At 35.0% G+C, this 18493-nt stretch overlaps 1 protein-coding gene and 1 long non-coding RNA gene across 5 annotated transcripts in view; one reads left to right on the top strand and one right to left on the bottom strand.

Annotated features, from left to right (window-relative positions):
* Window positions 1–49: 49 nt before the first annotated feature.
* Window positions 50–18493, top strand: part of LOC127869010 (annexin A7-like) — a 59410-nt gene continuing 40966 nt past the window's right edge. For both annotated transcript variants that reach the window (XM_052411259.1, XM_052411260.1), the window contains exons 1-2: window positions 50–123; window positions 3874–4021. In XM_052411259.1, the coding sequence (XP_052267219.1) occupies window positions 82–123; window positions 3874–4021 (190 nt within the window). In that variant the 5' untranslated portion in view covers window positions 50–81. The remainder of the gene's footprint in view (window positions 124–3873; window positions 4022–18493) is intronic.
* LOC127869022 (uncharacterized) lies at window positions 1286–3933 on the bottom strand. 3 transcript variants are annotated; one of them, XR_008044371.1, is made up of 4 exons: window positions 3447–3933; window positions 1949–2094; window positions 1677–1824; window positions 1286–1570 (listed from the first exon to the last, which is right to left on the bottom strand). It is a non-coding gene; the product is annotated as an uncharacterized LOC127869022 (long non-coding RNA). The 3 variants fall into 3 exon arrangements; XR_008044370.1 differs by having other exon boundaries at window positions 1949–2067; XR_008044372.1 differs by having other exon boundaries at window positions 1949–2028.

The raw sequence follows: 18493 nt of genomic DNA, 5'->3' as shown, positions 1-18493 counted from the left end.
GGAAAAAAGTCCGTTTCCCACAATGCTTAGCGCGCATTCACACAGGTCAGTAAAGACCGGTGTGACACAATGTAGAATGCTATGTACACTAATACCAAGATTAGCAGAAAGCAGGCCCCATATGTATATACAATGAGAACTGATGTATTTATGGAACGTGAATTATATATAACTAATTTACGTTTTTAAATAACTGATTCAATATTGCTTACAGTTAATTTTAAAAAATAAAATTGCATTGTCATAATAGAATTTGTCATTAATCTTATTTTTGCCACAATACAAAAAAATGAAACAAAGAAATTTGTATCAGAACGATTTGTATACTTTTTAGGTGTCACACTTACTCAGTACAACAGAATTATTTGGTCAACTCGTACCTGCAATAAACATAAAAAACATCAAATGCATGCAAACACCCATCGCAATTTGTTTCCATAAAGAACAAATATTAAAAAGGTACGAGTTGACCAATCTGAAAAATGACTAAAGTACGAGTTGACCAAATCGGGTACGAGTTGACTAGGGTACGAGTTGACTTAGGTACGAGTTGACTGGAAACCTCTCTTTCGGACCAAAAGCACACAGGTTACCAGACAACTCGCCCCAAAGCCAACTCGCCCCAGGACAAGTCGCCCCGAAAATCTGGACAAGTCGCCCCAAATATATTGGACAACTCGCCCCAATCGAAAGACAACTCGCCCCAAATAAAAGACAACTCGCCCCAAAATAAATGACAGCGTTCAACGAAATATTTTGTCATATATATAATACTCTTTGTGAAAAAAATGTATTAAATAACATTTTTGACTTTAAAAGGAATGCTGAATACACAAAACGAATAATAATAAAAATAGAAATGTGTTATATTCATAATTTTATTCATAATTTATAACAATTACAGACTCACGATACTAACATTTGTTTTTATTGAAAACATACAAAGCATCAATTTTAGCATACTAAATGAAATAAATAACACAGATTTATGAATGAAAAGACAATTCAAAATATTATCAAACATTTCCATTTATTTACTCATTTTAAAAATAATTTTAAAACACAGTTTGTAATGAGCCTTGATGAATAATATCAAACATTTCAAACATCCGTAATAATTAACACAAACTTTCACAAAATATTATCAAACATTTCCAACATCTTTAATACTTTTAAAACATTACAAACACAGGTTGTAATGAGCCATGATGAATATTATCAAACATTTCAAACATCTTTAATACTTTTAAAACATTACAAACACAGGTTGTAATGAGCCATGATGAATATTATCAAACATCCGTAATAATTAAACACAAACTATCACCGCAAACAGTAACGGAAGCTGCTTCATGTCGTCACCGGACCTTACGAAAGAATGAATGGAAAGCAACTGGTAAAAGGGTTGTCGGACCACCTTAAATGTCCCGTCAATGTACCATGTCTTTGCTTTCTTCAACAGTTGAAGTTGCTGGTCTGTGGCGAATATAAGATGTCGTCTTTCGCCGTTGCGGACCTCGTCCCGGAAGAAAGACGACGAGATCTTCTCGTTGATGAACGCCATGTCGAGCTAAAAAGAAATGTATGCACAATTATATCATGCATTTACAGATCATTGCTATCAGTCCACGAACAAATCTGATTGGTATATATCTTTACACTTTTTTGATGATTACCTCAAAGTCCGTGTCTGTGGGATCTTTGGGGCGTTGGTGTTGGCGTCGCCTGTTGCAATTCCTTAAGAGGTTGGTATAATCAGGCCTGGACGCTTCGGGAAGGAGAATAAACGTCCCCATTCAGAAATGTCGCGTCAGGTTCTACTAACTAAAGGAGAAACATTTATGTGTTCAAACAACATAAACAGAAAGATTGAGTAATCTTTGTGATACAATATCAACAAAAATAACTGAAATTCAGAAAACGGAAAGCATTTGTTATGAGCGAATACCTGTGTTAAATCTGGGTCAACATGTGATACCCTTTCGTCCTCAGGCACACTATGAATAGTGGGAATGCTTCTGCAACATTCTGCACATAGAAAGTGAATTTCTCTTTCGCCTCTTGTTGCTGCTTTGTATTCTGCCAGGGATATACCTATGATTTAATAACAAATTCATAGTATGAACATTCAACGACAATATGGGATGAATATTTTATAACAATTATACACATGTGTAAACGTATCTTTAAATGACACATTTTTATTTATATGTTATACATGTTATTAGAGTTAAGCAGTCAAAAGTATATTTTAAAATGCCAATATGGGTGTAAGACTCGCGTTTCTGACTTGTATGTTTACATCTCGGGTACACCATATGTATGACACCTACTATTTGATGTTATCTATTACAGTAATTGATAGAAAACACTTATTGATTAACACGTCTGTAATTCTCAATTAAAGGTAAAGTGTGGCAATCGTTATTGTTGTAGACAACATCGGCTCATGTTTGTATCTCGGGTACGCCCTATTTATGACACATATTGATTGATGTTATAATTTACACTACTTGACAATAATTGGTAATAAACACTACCGGGGTTAATAGAAGATCTATCAATATACAAAGATTCGTGCCAAATCTGAAATTTATACTTTATTAGAACATTTTAATACAGAAAAAGATTTAATTCAAGCACGTACACAGTATCTTTAAATAAGAATCCTTAAATGTTAAATGTTCTTTTTATAGGAAAGCTTAAATGTTATTTATCAGTAGTAATAATAATATGATAATATGTTGGTTCTGTTTCAATTTAAAGTTTAGCATATCCCGACAAACGAACCTTACATGTCAAACTGAACGGCTTTTTGTCAACAGCGATATCTCAATAACCAATAGCGTCAGAATTACCACAACAAAATGCTATTTTAAAAATATGTCAAGCACATACACTTAACAAACAATACGATATTTCTTCATTTAGTGTCGAGTTTTCACGCCTTTTTTGACAAAGTAATTATTTTCAAAATATGCGACTTATGTATATACATGAAGGATATTAAATAAAAGGTTAATGTAAATTCTTATCATAAATATAAAATGCACATTTTATCATAATATTCAATCATTTCAGCAGATAGTAATGTTCAATACTAAGGATTTATACACACGTTTAAAATATATTTGTACTGACAAGTAAAAAAAACTGTAAACACATTCAATATTACACCATGAGCAATAGTTTAAAGCGGTATACATCACCCAAATAACGCAAAAATAACGGTCCAGTGACTTCTGACATTTATCTGAAAGGTTTTATGATCGTTATCAGGTCGTAAAACACATCTGTTATGTGTCACCGGATTAACGGACATTGGTTGATTACCCGATAATATGCAAGTATCCAACAATTTAGATTCATTATTTATGGGGAAACAAAAGCTGCCTGACCTAAAAAATGTAAGACACAACAAATAATTATAATATAAGTTTTCTTACCAGAATCACAGCCTATGTGTTGCCATCGCTCGCAGGCATCGCAAGAAACAGCACGTTGCCTCTGCCCAACTGTCTTTCCGCAATGTTTACAATTTGCCACTTCTGCCATTGCAGAAACACAAACACAAAACTAACTAACACTAGAAAATTATTGTATCCGACATCAAATAAGCACATATATGTTTGAACACATGGCAGATGCACTGAAACCCACACAACTATATAGCAATCGTATTCCAAGTCACAAATAGTATTGTCCGACACAAACAAAACACATACTTTGGGCTCATTCGGATACCCTCTTTATATATAGTCAGCCCTTATAATTACTTTGCAAACAGCAACACTATATATAAGAAACAAAATTGGGGCGAGTTGTCTTTCGATTGGGGCGAGTTGTCCAACATATTTGGGGCGACTTGTCCAGATTTTCGGGGCGACTTGTCCTGGGGCGAGTTGGCTTTGGGGCGAGTTGTCTGGCTCCCAAGCACACATTACCGGAAGCAACCTGTTCGAGTCAGGAAGTGACAACCTAGAAATACTTCTTTCGATTCTTTGGAAAAATCAAGCGTCAGGTAAGTTGACATGTTATTATTCACAAAAACACAATTCATTTAGAAATTATAACCATTGATTGACAGAGATGCATGTTGTGTATTTCATTGAAAATCATTTTGGATAGTGATCAGTATTTCGGATGCTTCAACATCATGTTCAACTCAAGTTAAAATAGAATAATACCGCAAGAACTGATTTGGATTACACATTTCACAAATTCACTTCGTCTATACACACTTTTACGTAATAGAATAATATCAGAAATACAAATAACATTGAAATTATTATTTTTGTTTTTTTTTTATAAATAAAGTTTGTGTTAATTGATGCTTGTATAAGCATTTGTATAACTAGGCCAAGCAATATTTCGCAATATGAAGTTGCTTTTAAGTATAAATGGGTTACGAAAATAATATCAGAAACTGGTGCTTATTGTTTAGCAAAAAAGAATCTGTGAACTAGCAGTATTCATGACCGTGCTTTACACAGGATTTTTTAGGCCATAAGGGGAAGGGGGTAGGGTGGGAAGCCCCCTCTGTACATTTTTTGTAAACATTTTATTTATGACATTATTTTAATGTGTTATGACTCTTCAAGAAAAGAGCTATAAAGTCATGGATATTGACATTTTGTTTAATTTTTTTACACTTTCACTCGCGCATGGATACTCTAATTCACGACTTGATTGATTCTCCAATACATCCACATTAAACTAACTCTTTCAATTTCTGCATTCTAACTATCTAACTGTCGCTATCTGGGCTCTCGGAAACGCTTAATTATGCGTATTTGTTCGCAAACATTTGAAAAAGGACGCATGTTCCAAACCAATCGAGAGTCCCTGGTACGCACGTTTTTTTGCAATAAAAATGTATAAAAATATAGAAAATTGCTTCATATCAAGCAGCTGAAATGTACCAAAAATTGTCTGCCATTCAAATCCAGACTGGTTTTCAATTGGTTCCATTGTTAGCGCAGGGTTTTGTAAGCACTGTCTGCTCCTCCGGAAAACGGAGGCATCTAAGGAAACGGAAAGATCGGTAAAGTATTGAAGGTGCTATTGAGAAACTGTAACAAAAGTGTGACAAACATTAAATGGTTGGATTTGGTCGGCTGTATGGGGAGGAGGCCGAATATGTCGCGAAATTAGTCAGTGAAAACCAATATTTGGTCAGGGAAGTCAGTGAAAAGTCAGCGAATTTTATTTCATCAGGTTGGTGGCAACCCTGAAACACAGTCCTTTATTATACCCCCATTACCATTGGTAATGGGGTATGTACCAAATTTGTCCGTCATTCAAATCCAGACTGGTTTTCAATTGGTTCCATTGTCAGCGCAGGGTTTTTTCAGCACTGTCTGCGCCTCCGGAAAACGGAGGCATTCTCAAAGGAAACGGAAAGATCGGTAAAGTATTGAAGGTGCTATTGAGAAACTGTAACAAAAGTGTGACAAACATTAAATGGTTGGATTTGGTCGGCTGTATGGGGAGGAGGCCGAATATGTCGCGAAATTAGTCAGTGAAAACCAATATTTGGTCGGAAAAGTCAGTGAAAAGTCAGCGAATTTTATTTCATCAGGTTGGTGGCAACCCTGAAACACAGTCCTTTATTATACCCCCATTACCATTGGTAATGGGGGCTTTATAGGAGTCACTTTGTCTGTCTGTCCGGAAATTTGATCCGATCTTCACCAAACTTGGTCAGAAGATGTATCTATATGATGTTTGGGTGAAGTTTGAATATGGGTCATGCCAGGTCAAAAACTAGGTAACGGGTTCACTAAGTGTGTTTTAAACTGAAAGTTTGTCCGGACCATATGTCATTTATCGTTAGATTTTAAAATGACTTGGTACATTTGTTCACCATCATGGGATGGTGTGTCGTATGAAAAAAGTACGTCGAAATCTCAAAGGTCAAGGTAACACTTGGAGTTCAAAGATCAAATGCTTATCCGGGCCATTTCTTTGTCATTTATTGTGAGATTTTAAAACCATTTGGCAAATTTGTTTACCATCATTGGACAGTGTGTCATGCGAAAGAATTACGTCGATATCTCCAAGGTCACACTTTGAGTTTAATGATCATAAATGAGCTTGTCCAGGCCATAACTATGTCATTCATTGTAAGATTTTAAAGTGATATGGCACATTTGTTCACCATTATTGGACGGTGTGTTGCGCGATAGAATTACGTCGATATCTCCAAGGTCAAGGTTACACTTTAAGTTCAAAGGTCAAAAATGGCCATAAATGAGCTTGTCTGGGTCATAACTAAGTTGTTCATTGTGAGAATTGAAAATTATTTGGCACATTTGTTCACCATCATTGGATGGTGTGTCGCGCGAAAGAAATACGTTGATGTTTCCAAGGTAAAGGTCACACTTTGAGTTCAAAGGTCAAAAATGGCCATCAATGAGCTTTTCCAGGCCATAAGTATTTCGTTCATTGTGAGATTTTAAAATCATTTGGCACATTTGTTCACCATCTTTGGACGGTGTGTCGCGGCAAAGAATTAGGTCAATATCTCTAAGGTCAAGGTCACACTTTGAGTTCAAAGGTCAAAAATGGCCATAAATGAGCTTGTCCGGGCCATAACTATGTCGTTTATTGTGAAATTTTAAAATCATTTGACTCTTTTGTTCACCATCATTGGACGTTGTGTTGCGTAAAAGAATAACATGGATATCTCCAAGGTCAAGGTCACACTTTTAGTTCAAAGGTCAAAAATGGCAATAAATGATCTTGTCTGGGCCATAACTATGTCATTAATTGTGAGATTTTAAAATGACTCTGTACATTAATATTGTTCACAGTCATTGAACGGTGTGTCATGTGAAAGAATTCAATCGTTCAAAGATCAAAATGGCTATATGATAATGGAATAATAATTCTTTAAAATTCCCATAAATTAGATTCTATTGTTTTGAGAAGACAGCATGCAAAATAGTCTGTGTCAATGCGGCACATGGGGGCATAAGTCACGGCTGTGACAAAGCTCTAGTTTGATTTAAAATGTTGAATGAACAATTTAAGTATAAGAACTGTATGTGTACATCGCGTCACGTAATATACACATGTTTAGTGCAAACACCCTGTCCTGATCAGGGCTCAACATTAACCGTTGTCTGATTGTCCCTAGCAAGTAAAAGTTTGGTCCGGGCAAGTTATTTTATAATCTAGTTGTCTGTCTGGGAAAGTGCAAATAAGAACAAAGCAAAACGTGTGTTTCTGTGGTTACAAATAGTACAAATAATCATCATCAATTTGCCTAATGCATGAATTTACCTCGGCAATTGTTGTTCGAGGAAGCCCTAACTAACTACGCATGGTGCGCATGCATTTCCAAAGTTCAGGGGTTTTTTTAAGAAAAAGGGGAAGACGCTGGGTAAAAGGGGAAAATCGAGCATGAAAAAGACATATTTTGGGAAAAAATTAAAACTGTTCATTTCAATATCTATAACTCGCCTACAGACTTCAGGTTTTTTTTTAGAAAAAGAGACATGTCTCTGACCTTTTTGTTCTTAAACACATGAACAAGTATGATATTAAAGTCAAAGTCCTAAATAAAGTTGCAGGGGTAGATCTAATAATGGGAAATGTTTTCAACTGGGGCCGCGGAACGATTTCAATATTGTGATTTCAATTTCATGATGAATGGGTTGACGATCTAGATCTGCTACAGTATTGGAAGGGAAAGGTGCGGCAGCTGCCGATTGTCTACTTACACTTTCACAATAATCCGACAGTATTAATCGATGTTGATTACATGTACCTCCGAATCCTGCTGGGTTTCAACGTTTTTTGATGATTCATTCTTAAAAAATGCGTCAACGCAATTTATATTTTCCGAGTCCGAACGTTTTATTTTGTTCGTGTATGAACGCCAATTGTGAGACTTTTTTTCTGTTTTAATGTTTATACCCATCTTGGCTTTCACATAACCCGGATGAAAACTCGACTGGTTTCCGGTAATTAATTGACGAATCACTCTTCTCGCGCAAGACCGGAATCCAGTAAAATAGTCACATGAATAATACAATTAGTTGCCCGGTTTCCATGACGTAATTTAAGAGCTATATATAGAATCACTGGGATTCCCAGATTTGAGTGTTCGTCTGTAGAGAGAGAGAGCGAGATCGTTGTACATGGTACAAATAGGATAAGTGTCGACTTCCCAAAAGAAAGAAAAAAACATTTCTTTGAGGGTAAAATATTATATTTTGGTGAAAAATTATATTTTTGGAGGGGAAATGGTAGTTTTAGGGGAAAAATTCTGGTAGGGGAAGACGCCGATTATCGGCGTCACTTTCTTAGTAAAAAAAACCCTGAAGTTATTTTTAGAAATGCCGTAAATGGCTTGGGATTCCAATTATCGGCTTTCAAATGCCATTGTGTTTATGTTTTTCATTACTATTCAGTTACAAATAACATCGTTGGTGTTTTCAGTCACAAAGAAAATTACTAAAATTATATAACTATATAAAAACAACAACAAATAGCTTCGGTATATATATATTTCATATTTTGCGACATACATTTTCAACAATCTTTTGCTTTACGTCAATTGACATTTTAATTACGGTTCAAGTGATGTTTACAAACTTTACAGTACTGTTAGCAGACTAGAAATTTTATTAAGCTTCGGCTTTACAAGGTTTTCAGTTAATAAGATATTTCATGTTTGGGCAAGTGGCTCTACGTTCAGGGCAAGTAGATTTTCTAAGTACTTGCCTGGTAGGGCCAGTTGGTTTTTAGGTTAATATTGAGCCCTGCTAATTGGATGTTTATTTCAGGAAATCTTCACATAGTTAGATATATGCCAACATTTATTTTAACAAATGTCAAACGTTTTAGCTTGTTGAGCACTTTTATGTGCCCATGTTGCTCAACAAAACAATGACTAGTAGACCAAAAACTTGTTAAATCGTGAATTGAAGTTATAAAAAAGTTTTGTTTGCCTAATGCCTATTGCAATCGAGTACTTTTCCTTTTGGGTGACGTCTCGATATGAGGTTACCATGCGCGTTATGAATGCTATATCCGGTGTGTGTGTGTGTAGAACTATCAGCTTTACATGGTTGAATACACTGTAATTTAAAACAAATTGACGTGTGTTTAATGGGAATTAAATCTTTGAAGATGTATTGTTTATTGTTGCATTGTTTGCATTAATTCAGAAATACTGTTAGTAGTTTCCTTAACCGCTCGTTACGGTGTAATCGTAGAATATAGATAACCCAGTACCAGTGAAAGAATATCTTTAGTATTAAAGTAACATTACTACTCAAAATCAACGAAAATTTTGTACAATATTTCTTTAAATAAATCTAAACTATTAAAAATCATTGTTCCTTAATATGGCAATTGCCGAAATTTCAACACCAGATGTGGTCTGGTAAAATAGATGTTTTTTTGGATACAAAGTGCTCGTTTTTATTATGGTTTTAACATGGTACCATTCTAGTGTTTGTGTGTCGTATGAATAGATATATTCGCAGGAAATTAGCATGGAATTTATTGTGGTCACAAATAAATAAAAACGAGCATTTTGTATCTACAAAAATCTATGTAGTCATACCACATCTAGCGTTGAAACTGTGGCTATTGCTATACGGAACACTGAGTGTATAGGTGTAAACTTTATTTTACGAAATACTTTACAAAATTTTCGTTGATTTTGAGCGTTATAGAGACTTAAGTGGCTTTTAACTTAGCCATTTTTGGTTTCTATTTCTCGCATATTGTTCCAACTTTTGTAAACAAAAAACCACTATTCAACTTTAAAAAAAAATAGATTTTAAACACACAAAACTCGCAAATTGCGACACAAAATAATTCTTTTATTGTATTTAAAGAAAAATATGTATAAAAAATATAACTGTTTTCTGATTATAGGGATTTTTGACGGAAGTCTCGTTACCTTTTGGTGCCCCATAATTATACAATCAAATTACTTCATCAGAAGATATTTAGATACTTTTTTACTAATTGGGAAGATAGCCATGATGCTTTAAGAATTGTGAATTTTATAGAAAATTTCACAAAATTGAGAAAAAACATGTGATTTTTATGCTCCCCGAAAATTTTCGGGGAGCATATAGTTGCCAGTTTGTCCTTACTTCCGTCACACTTTTGTTACAGTTTCTCATAGCACCTTCAATACTTTACCGATCTCTTTCATATTTGGCATGGACCTCTACCTTTTGATGAGGTTTGAGGTCACTGGGGTCAAGGTCACCGAGGCTAATAATAGATTTTTCCGTCACTTTTTTGTTACAGTTTCTCATACCACCTTCAATACTTTACTGATCTCTTTCATATTTGGCATGTAGGTACCTTGCATGGACCCCTACCTTTTGATGAGGTTTGAGGTCACTGGGGTCAAGGTCACCGAGGCTAATAATAGGTTTTTCCATCACACTTTTGTTACAGTTTCTCATACCACCTTCAATACTTTACTGATCTCTTTCATATTTGGCATGTAGGTACCTTGCATGGACCTCTACCTTTTGATGAGGTTTGAGGTCACTGGGGTCAAGGTCACCGAGGCTAATAAAAGATTTTTCCGTCACACTTTTGTTACAGTTTCTCATAGCACCTTCAAAACTTTACCGATCTCTTTCATATTTGGCATGTAGGTACCTTGCATGGACCTCTACCTTTTGATTAGGTTTGAGGTCACTGGGGTTAAGGTCACCGAGGCTTATAAAATATTTTTATGCCCCCGGATCGAAAGATCGGGGGAATATTGTTTTTGGCCTGTCTGTCATTGTATGTGTGTGTGTGTGTGTCCCAAAACTTTAACCAAAACTTTAACCTTGGTCATAACTTTTGCAATATTCAAGATAGCAACTTGATATTTGGCATGCATGTGTATCTCATGGAGCTGCACAATTTGAGTGGTGAAAGGTCAAGGTCACCCTTCAAGGTCAATGGTCAAAAAAACAAATTCAAAAACTTTAACCAAAACTTAAACCTTCTTCATATCTTTTGCAATATTGAAGATAGCAACTTGATATTTGGCATGCATGTGTATCTCATGGAGCTGCAAATTTTGAGTGGTGAAAGGTCAAGGTCATCCTTCAAGGTCAAAGGTCAAATTTATGGCTTCAAAGCGGCGCAATAGGGGGCATTGTTTTTCTGACAAAAACATCTCTTGTTTTAGGTGGTTATTAACACATAGATTGACAAAGCGCATCATCGGGGAGCATCCATCAGTTTCACTGATATTCTGATTTTTAGCTCACCTGAGCACAACATGCTCATGGTGAGCTTTTGTGATCACCTTTTGTCCGTCGTGGGTCGTCCGTCGTGCGTCGTCAACATTTTGCCTTGTGAACACTCTAGAGGCCACATTTATTGTCCGATCTTCATGAAACTTGGTCAGAACATTTGTCCGATTGATACCTGGACTGAGTTCGAAACTGGGTCATGCTGGGTCAAAAACTAGGTCATTAGGTAAAAAAAAATTAAAAAAATTGTGAACACTGTAGAAGTCATTTTTGATGCCCAATCTTCATGTAACTTTGTCAAAATGTTTGTCTAAATTATATGTTGGTTGAGTTCAAAAATGGTTCCGGTCCGTTGAAAAACATGGCTACCAGGGAGGGGTCAGTATTCCTTATATGGCTATAGAGAAACCTTGTGAACACTCTAGAAGTCACAATTTTTGCCCAATCATCATAAAACTTGTTCAAAACATTGGTTTCATTGATATCTAGGACGAGTTCGAAAATGGTCCAGATCGGTGGAAAAACATGGCCGCCAGGGGGCGGGGAAGTTTTCTCTATATGCATATAGTGAAAAACATGTGAACACCAGGGTTGGCATATTGACCGGTCAATTGAGTATTGACTGGGCCGGCGGTCAATACCTGGTTAAAACCGGTCAATACCCGGTTAAAACCTGTCAATACTGGTCATTATTGGTCAAAACTGGTCGATTGAAAATTATAGCATTTAAACATGACAAAGGAAGAATTTAAGCTATTATATATTAAATCAATCATTATTCTGTAATTGATGAACTTTTTTTGGGGTTATCTATTGTAAAAAAAAAGCTTTAAAAGTGTAAAAAATACTTCTTTATTATTTATGGAAACGGTCTCAAATACAAAAGAACTAAGGCAATATCTTTATCTCAGTGTATCACATCTGTTACTGAATTATTATTACTATTGTAGTTACCATAGTATTTCACTGATCTATTGATATATCTATTTGATAAGCTGATGGACAAACAGAACTCTTGTGGTTTCTAGGGTCAAAAATGATCTGGCCCCTAAGCCTTAATTGGTAATAAAATGCATGCACAGGTATGTCTCTGATAGTGACAATGAAGCAAATCTGCCCCAAGGCTATTTCATGTCAGTCAAACAAAATGAGATAACTTGCTATTAATGTTATTAATTTAATAGTTACTTCTAACTTGTCTCCTTTCTATATTAAGAGGGTTTTCTTATTTTAAAGTTCAATTGGTCTTCAAATGAATAAGCAATCAAAGTTCTTGATTTTGGCAACAAATAATGTTTACCAATTGTGGGTCTACTCTAGACTCTTCTTTTCAATTATTTCTTTCTGTTAATAATTATTTCTTATTAAGATTTTTATGTCCCCCACTATAGTAGTGGGGGACATATTGTTTTTGCCCTGTCTGTTGGTTGGTTGGTTGGTCTGTCTGTTGGTCTGTTTGCGCCAACTTTAACATTTGCAATAACTTTTGCAATATTGAAGATAGCAACTTGATATTTGGCATGCATATGTATCTCATGGAGCTGCACATTTTGAGTGGTGAAAGCTCAAGGTCAAGGTCATCCTTCAAGGTCAAAGGTCAAATATATGGGTCAAAATTGCTAATTTAATGTACACTTTTGCAGTATTTTAATATTCAAGATAGCAACTTGATATTTGTCATCCATGTGTATCTCATGGAGCTGCATATTTTGAGTGGTGAAAGGTCAAGGTCATCCTTCAAGGTCAGAGGTCAAATATATGTGGCCAAAATCGCTCATTTTATGAGTACTTTTGCAATATTGAAGATAGCAACTTGATATTTTGCATGCATGTGTATCTCATAGAGCTGCACATTTTGAGTGGTGAAAGGTCAAGGTCATTCTTTAAGGTCAGAGGTCAAATATATGTGGCCCAAATCGCATATTTTATGAATACTTTTGCAATATTGAAGATAGCAACTTGATATTTGGCATGCATGTGTATCTCATGGAGCTGCACATTTTGAGTGGTGAAGGGTCAAGGTCAAGGTCATCCTTCAAGGTCAAATATATGGGTCAAAATTGCTCATGTAATTCACTTCTGCAATATTGAAGCTAGCTATTTTATATTTGAAATGCATGTGTATCTCATGGAGCTGCACATTTTGAGTGGTGAAGGGTCAAGGTCATCCTTCAAGGTCAAACGTCGTATAGGTGGACATTGTGTTTCACAAACGCAGCTTGTTTTTATATCAATGGTAAATTAAATATTTTTTCACTATTTTGTAAGAAATCCAGGCAAGAATACATGACAAGTAAGGGTTGTGTCAAAGGTGCCATGTAAGGCCCTATTATCAGTTTTGGGTGCCCTAACGAGACATTGTACTTGTGTATAAGTCGGAATAAACTGTCTGTCTGTCTGTCCTAACCTGTATCGGTTTGAAGACTGTGAAAGACTGTGGAGACAGTGGAGCATGAGGAACAACTAATACACAGTAATTGACAGGTTCTTGTTGAATCAAGCACAGAATTTTCTGAGCATTCATAATTCGTTAGAATTGAAAAAAAAAATCAATCGACCAGCAAAATCCAATTGACCAACTTGACTCATTTGCAAAATTTTGAGAGATTGGCCTACAAATTGCATGAACAGGTATAAAATAGTGGGTTTTAATAGCTTAAGACATCATTGGCAACATGTCTTTTTAATTTATATTATCAATATTGTTTAATTAAGCATGGAATATTAATCAAAATTGGGGGTAAAGTTCAACCGACCAGTATTGACCAGTAATGACCACTTTGGGAGTATTGACCAGGGCGGTTTTAACCGGTTAAAACTGGGGGCGGTCTATTGGTGCCAACCCTGGTGAACACTCTAGAAGTCACATTTTTGGTCCAATCTTCATGAAATTTGGTCAGAACATGTGTTTTCTGGATATGACGGTTGAGTTCGAAAATGGTTCAGATCGGTAAAAAAAAAATGGCCACCAGGGGGGGGTCATTTTCCTTATATTTATATAGTAAAAAAAGCTTGTGAACACTCTAGAAGTCACATTTTTTGTCTAATCATCATAAAAAAATTTCTTAACATCGATTTTATAGATATCTCGGACGAGTTTGAAAATGGTCATGATGGGTGAAAAAACATGGCCGCCAGGGGGTGGGGCAGTTTTCTTTATATGTATACATGTATAGTGAAAACATGTAAACAGTAAAGTTAACAAAAATCTGATAAGCCAAAATGTTTAAGAAAGATAAACTGTACATACTTTAGATTTAACTTTCTAATCGTTAACTCCCTTGTTTAACCTGCTTCCCTAATCTATTTCTAGTTCACCTCTGGAATTTGTTAGACCCCTTGGTTTGAAAACACTTAAAGGGCAAATACTTAAAAATGCATATTTTTCTATTATAATGACATTTAGGGCTAAGTTGTCATTTCTTGTGTAAATCTGTACTTATTGTTTTGTCACATTTGTTATCAGTTTGTAGCAAATTAATCTATAATGGGAACTATTACTGATAACCCATCTTTGAGAAAACTCCTACAGAGTTCCCCAGAGTTAAGATAACTGATAAGAAAGATGAAATGTGCTGTTCAGTGTTTTAATTTTCTGAGATCATGATATTATTCATTTGCAAATAATCTTATGAGAATGAAACAAATTACATGTTAAAGGATAATCTACTTGCACAAAATGTTGAATTATTCACTATTTATTCTTAAGAAAGTAATCCGGTCATAATTCTTTTTATTTTGTAAATTAAAATTTAGCTACATATGAATTAATAATCAATAACACAATACATTTTGCAGTTTTAGATTATGATAATTGTATGAAAATGTATTTATGAATAAGCATAAAATTTGAATCTGACTGAAAAATAACAGTATTAATTAATTGATAACGAGACTTTTAAAGGAGCCCTGACTTTTCCTGTTTATATTTGTATTTTACTGAAAACATAGATATGACTTCATTTTACTGAAAACATAGATATAAATATAGACATGGATATGAATAATCTCCTTACTCAATATTGGATTGTAATGAGATCACAGTATATAAGGTTACTCTTCCCTTCTGTTATATGATACAATATGTACAGAAAAGGTATACAAATGGTAAATATAACCGTTCTAATATTCATAGCAATGATGGTTTGAAAAAATACACCTTCTTTTATATAAGAGTAAAAGTTTAATCAGGCTTCTTTTTATATTCATCAAGGTATTTGCTGTATTTGTTCATTTTTCATTATGCTTAGATTCTTAAGACTTAATGGCTTGTACCTGTTCTTAATTCTCTTTCATTGTTCTTCATTTTTCTAGTTCTTAGAATAAAAGTTAGTTATTTTCATTAAAGCTGCTTTGGTTTTCACTTATAGATTAATTCTTTGAGTGTATTCAGGCGTATCTGACTGGACACCTTTAGTTAATTGAATTACAACCAGTCAGTGGTGTTATCCTTACCGGAAATAAGCGTTCTTTAATTAGATTTGATAAATATTTTCGTATTACATAAGTGCTCACAAAGTTACATAACTTGTAACCGTCCCATGACCAGTTCACTTGCATAAGCGAACAAGACTGCACTAACACAGCTGTTTATAGTGAAACATTGTGAATACTTTTAGTCACATTTTTAGTTCAATCTGAATGACACTTGTTGATCTTCACAAATGGTGACAATCTTCATGAGCATAATATTTTTTGTTCATGGTGAACTTTTGTGATCACCTTTTGTCAATTGTCTGTCTTCCGTTGTGCGTCATAAATATTTGCCTTGTTAACACTGTAGAGGCCACATTTATTGTTGGATCTTCATGAAACTTTGTCAGAAGATTTGTCCCAATATTATCTTGGACGAGTTCAAAAATTGTTCCAGTCTGTTGAAAAACATGGCTGCCAGGGGGCCATTTGTTGTTCATTCTTCATGAAACTTGGTTAGAACATTTGTTCTATTGATATCTTGGGCTGCAAAGAACAGGTCATTTCTTTTTATCTCAGGTGAGCGACTTTGGGCCTTTCAGGCCCTCTTGTTAAATAGAAACAATACATGAAAGAGTTCAACACCTTAACAGCAATATATACTAAGCCTATTGTTTGGGCATACATGATATTAATTTGTCCACAAACATTTGTTATGTGCACAAACAAAACAAGCAAAACAATAACAACACTAATTTCCACATTTTAGATTGAAATACACAATTGTTTTCAATCCAAAAGGATCTGAGCCCATTCCCAAAATGGTGAGCAAATAACATTGAGTATTTGGTCGTTAAGTTATGGCAAGGATATAATTGCCAAACAGTGAGACACAAAACAATTCACAATTGTACAAGTGTACAACAAAAAAAACAAAAAAAAACACTGTTGTCATCTTCATGGAAACGTCAATGCAAACCTGTAAACAATATGGCCTAACCTAATCTCAAATTTACATCAAGTTTCCTCATCATTAGACTTATGTTGATAAAAAGCATTTCAGTGGAAGTGTTCACTGAAAGTTGTACTGAAATTAACTTTCTTTCAAATTCTATAATTTAATGTGTAAAATCCATATAGAAATGTTGCCTTAAAATGTATTCCTATTCTATTGAGTTTGAGTTTCAATGATTAAAGAGGCAACCTGAATTCAATATTGATGTGCTCTTTGAGACATTCATCCATTGCATGTGTTGGTTGTGGTCTGTGAAGCTCCACACAGTATCGTAAGATTTCTTTCAGCATTCCCATGTCAGATACTTCATAATATCACTGTAGACAGTCCAGCAGAAATAAAATTTCAATTTTGTTACACTACTTATCTTGCAATATTTGCTTGGGATAAATAATTCAGCATGTAGATACATATCATATGTTCAATGCGAAAAACATGTTTTTGTGCTTTATAAAAAATATTGCTCCTATTTAGCAAGCGAGTCTAATATTAAAGTACATAAATACTGCCTGGGTCAGAAATACCGCTATTGCTACCGTCTTTATCCTAATAAACGCTCCCGCTCTTAAAACCGCGCCCCTATCGTATAATAAAATGAAGGAGTGATCAAAATAATAGCGCCCCCCATTTCTCGGCTGCTAAGGGGTAAAGTAATTGCATTTTATTGACGGAAAATTCTTTTTTTATCAACAAGGTAATTGGCAAGAACCTTATAAAAATAAAACTTTAATAATACAGTCCAACCTGTCAATAAAGACCACTCAACGGATTTGGTTGTTGTGGTCTTTGTTCACAGGTGGTCTTTATTCGCAGGGTCGATCGAAACTTTGCAAAATATGATAGTAGTTTTTTAACAGGTACAGTACACTCCACGCGTTTTCCCCAAATTCCCTCCATACTCCGCGGGTTTCGACCTGGAGGGAGATTAAGAAAATCCCGCTATACGCGGCGTTTGCATGATTTTGAACGCGGCGGTTAACGATCGGCAAAACTGATAAGCCGACGCGGCGGCCCTCGGCGTTGGCAACGCGGGGGGAAACTCCGCGTTTTACGAGATAACGATCAATTTAATTTTGTTTGACTTCCTGATTTTCAAATAAAATTACATTTATTACAAGTACATACATGTACATGTAGTATAATATTTACAATTAAAAAAAAACAACCAAGATAGATCGATCCCGACGTGGTTGTAGAAGTAGTTGTTGTTTTATAGAAAACTCGTTGATTTACGACACACAAAACGTCGTCTTTTAACTAATACTTACCAATTAATATAAACACAGTTTGCAACATTGTTTTTATTTTGATAATTTAATCCAAAGTTTTCATGTTAGCAGGTGATTTTCTATACTGAACATGTATACAAATGACCAAGGACCCTAAAAATCTCGCAAATCTGTGTGAATTGACAGTTTGACGTAATCAAAGAAAAGCCTCTTCCTGTCTAAAGGCATAACTTACTCAAGTAAACACGTTCAACGAATGCATAAGGAATGGTTTTAATTGTCGGAACAAAGTCAATTCTCTGCTCGCTAATGCATTGATTTTCTCTTTGTTTGTAGGTTATTCCATTGATTGCTAAAAGGTGGTAACTATTGAGTTGATAATTGCATTTAATATTCACAGTTGTATTCTTGTTGCGTCAACATTCTAAACAATGTTTACCAGTAATTATGGACCAAATCGGCAGAGTGGCATTCACACATGTTAATCCCTTTTGTCAAAACACCGCAGACAGCAGTCTACACAATAGGTCAGTAAACAAGCTTTGCGTGTTTTCATAACGTCAAACACTTCAAATCCAGTTCCGCCAAGATGTCTTCTTTAG

Source organism: Dreissena polymorpha, chromosome 2, assembly GCF_020536995.1.
Source record: "Dreissena polymorpha isolate Duluth1 chromosome 2, UMN_Dpol_1.0, whole genome shotgun sequence".
Classification (NCBI taxonomy): Eukaryota; Metazoa; Mollusca; class Bivalvia; order Myida; family Dreissenidae; genus Dreissena; species Dreissena polymorpha.
Note: the sequence above shows the minus strand (reverse complement) of the source record. Positions and strands in the feature narration are given on the sequence as shown.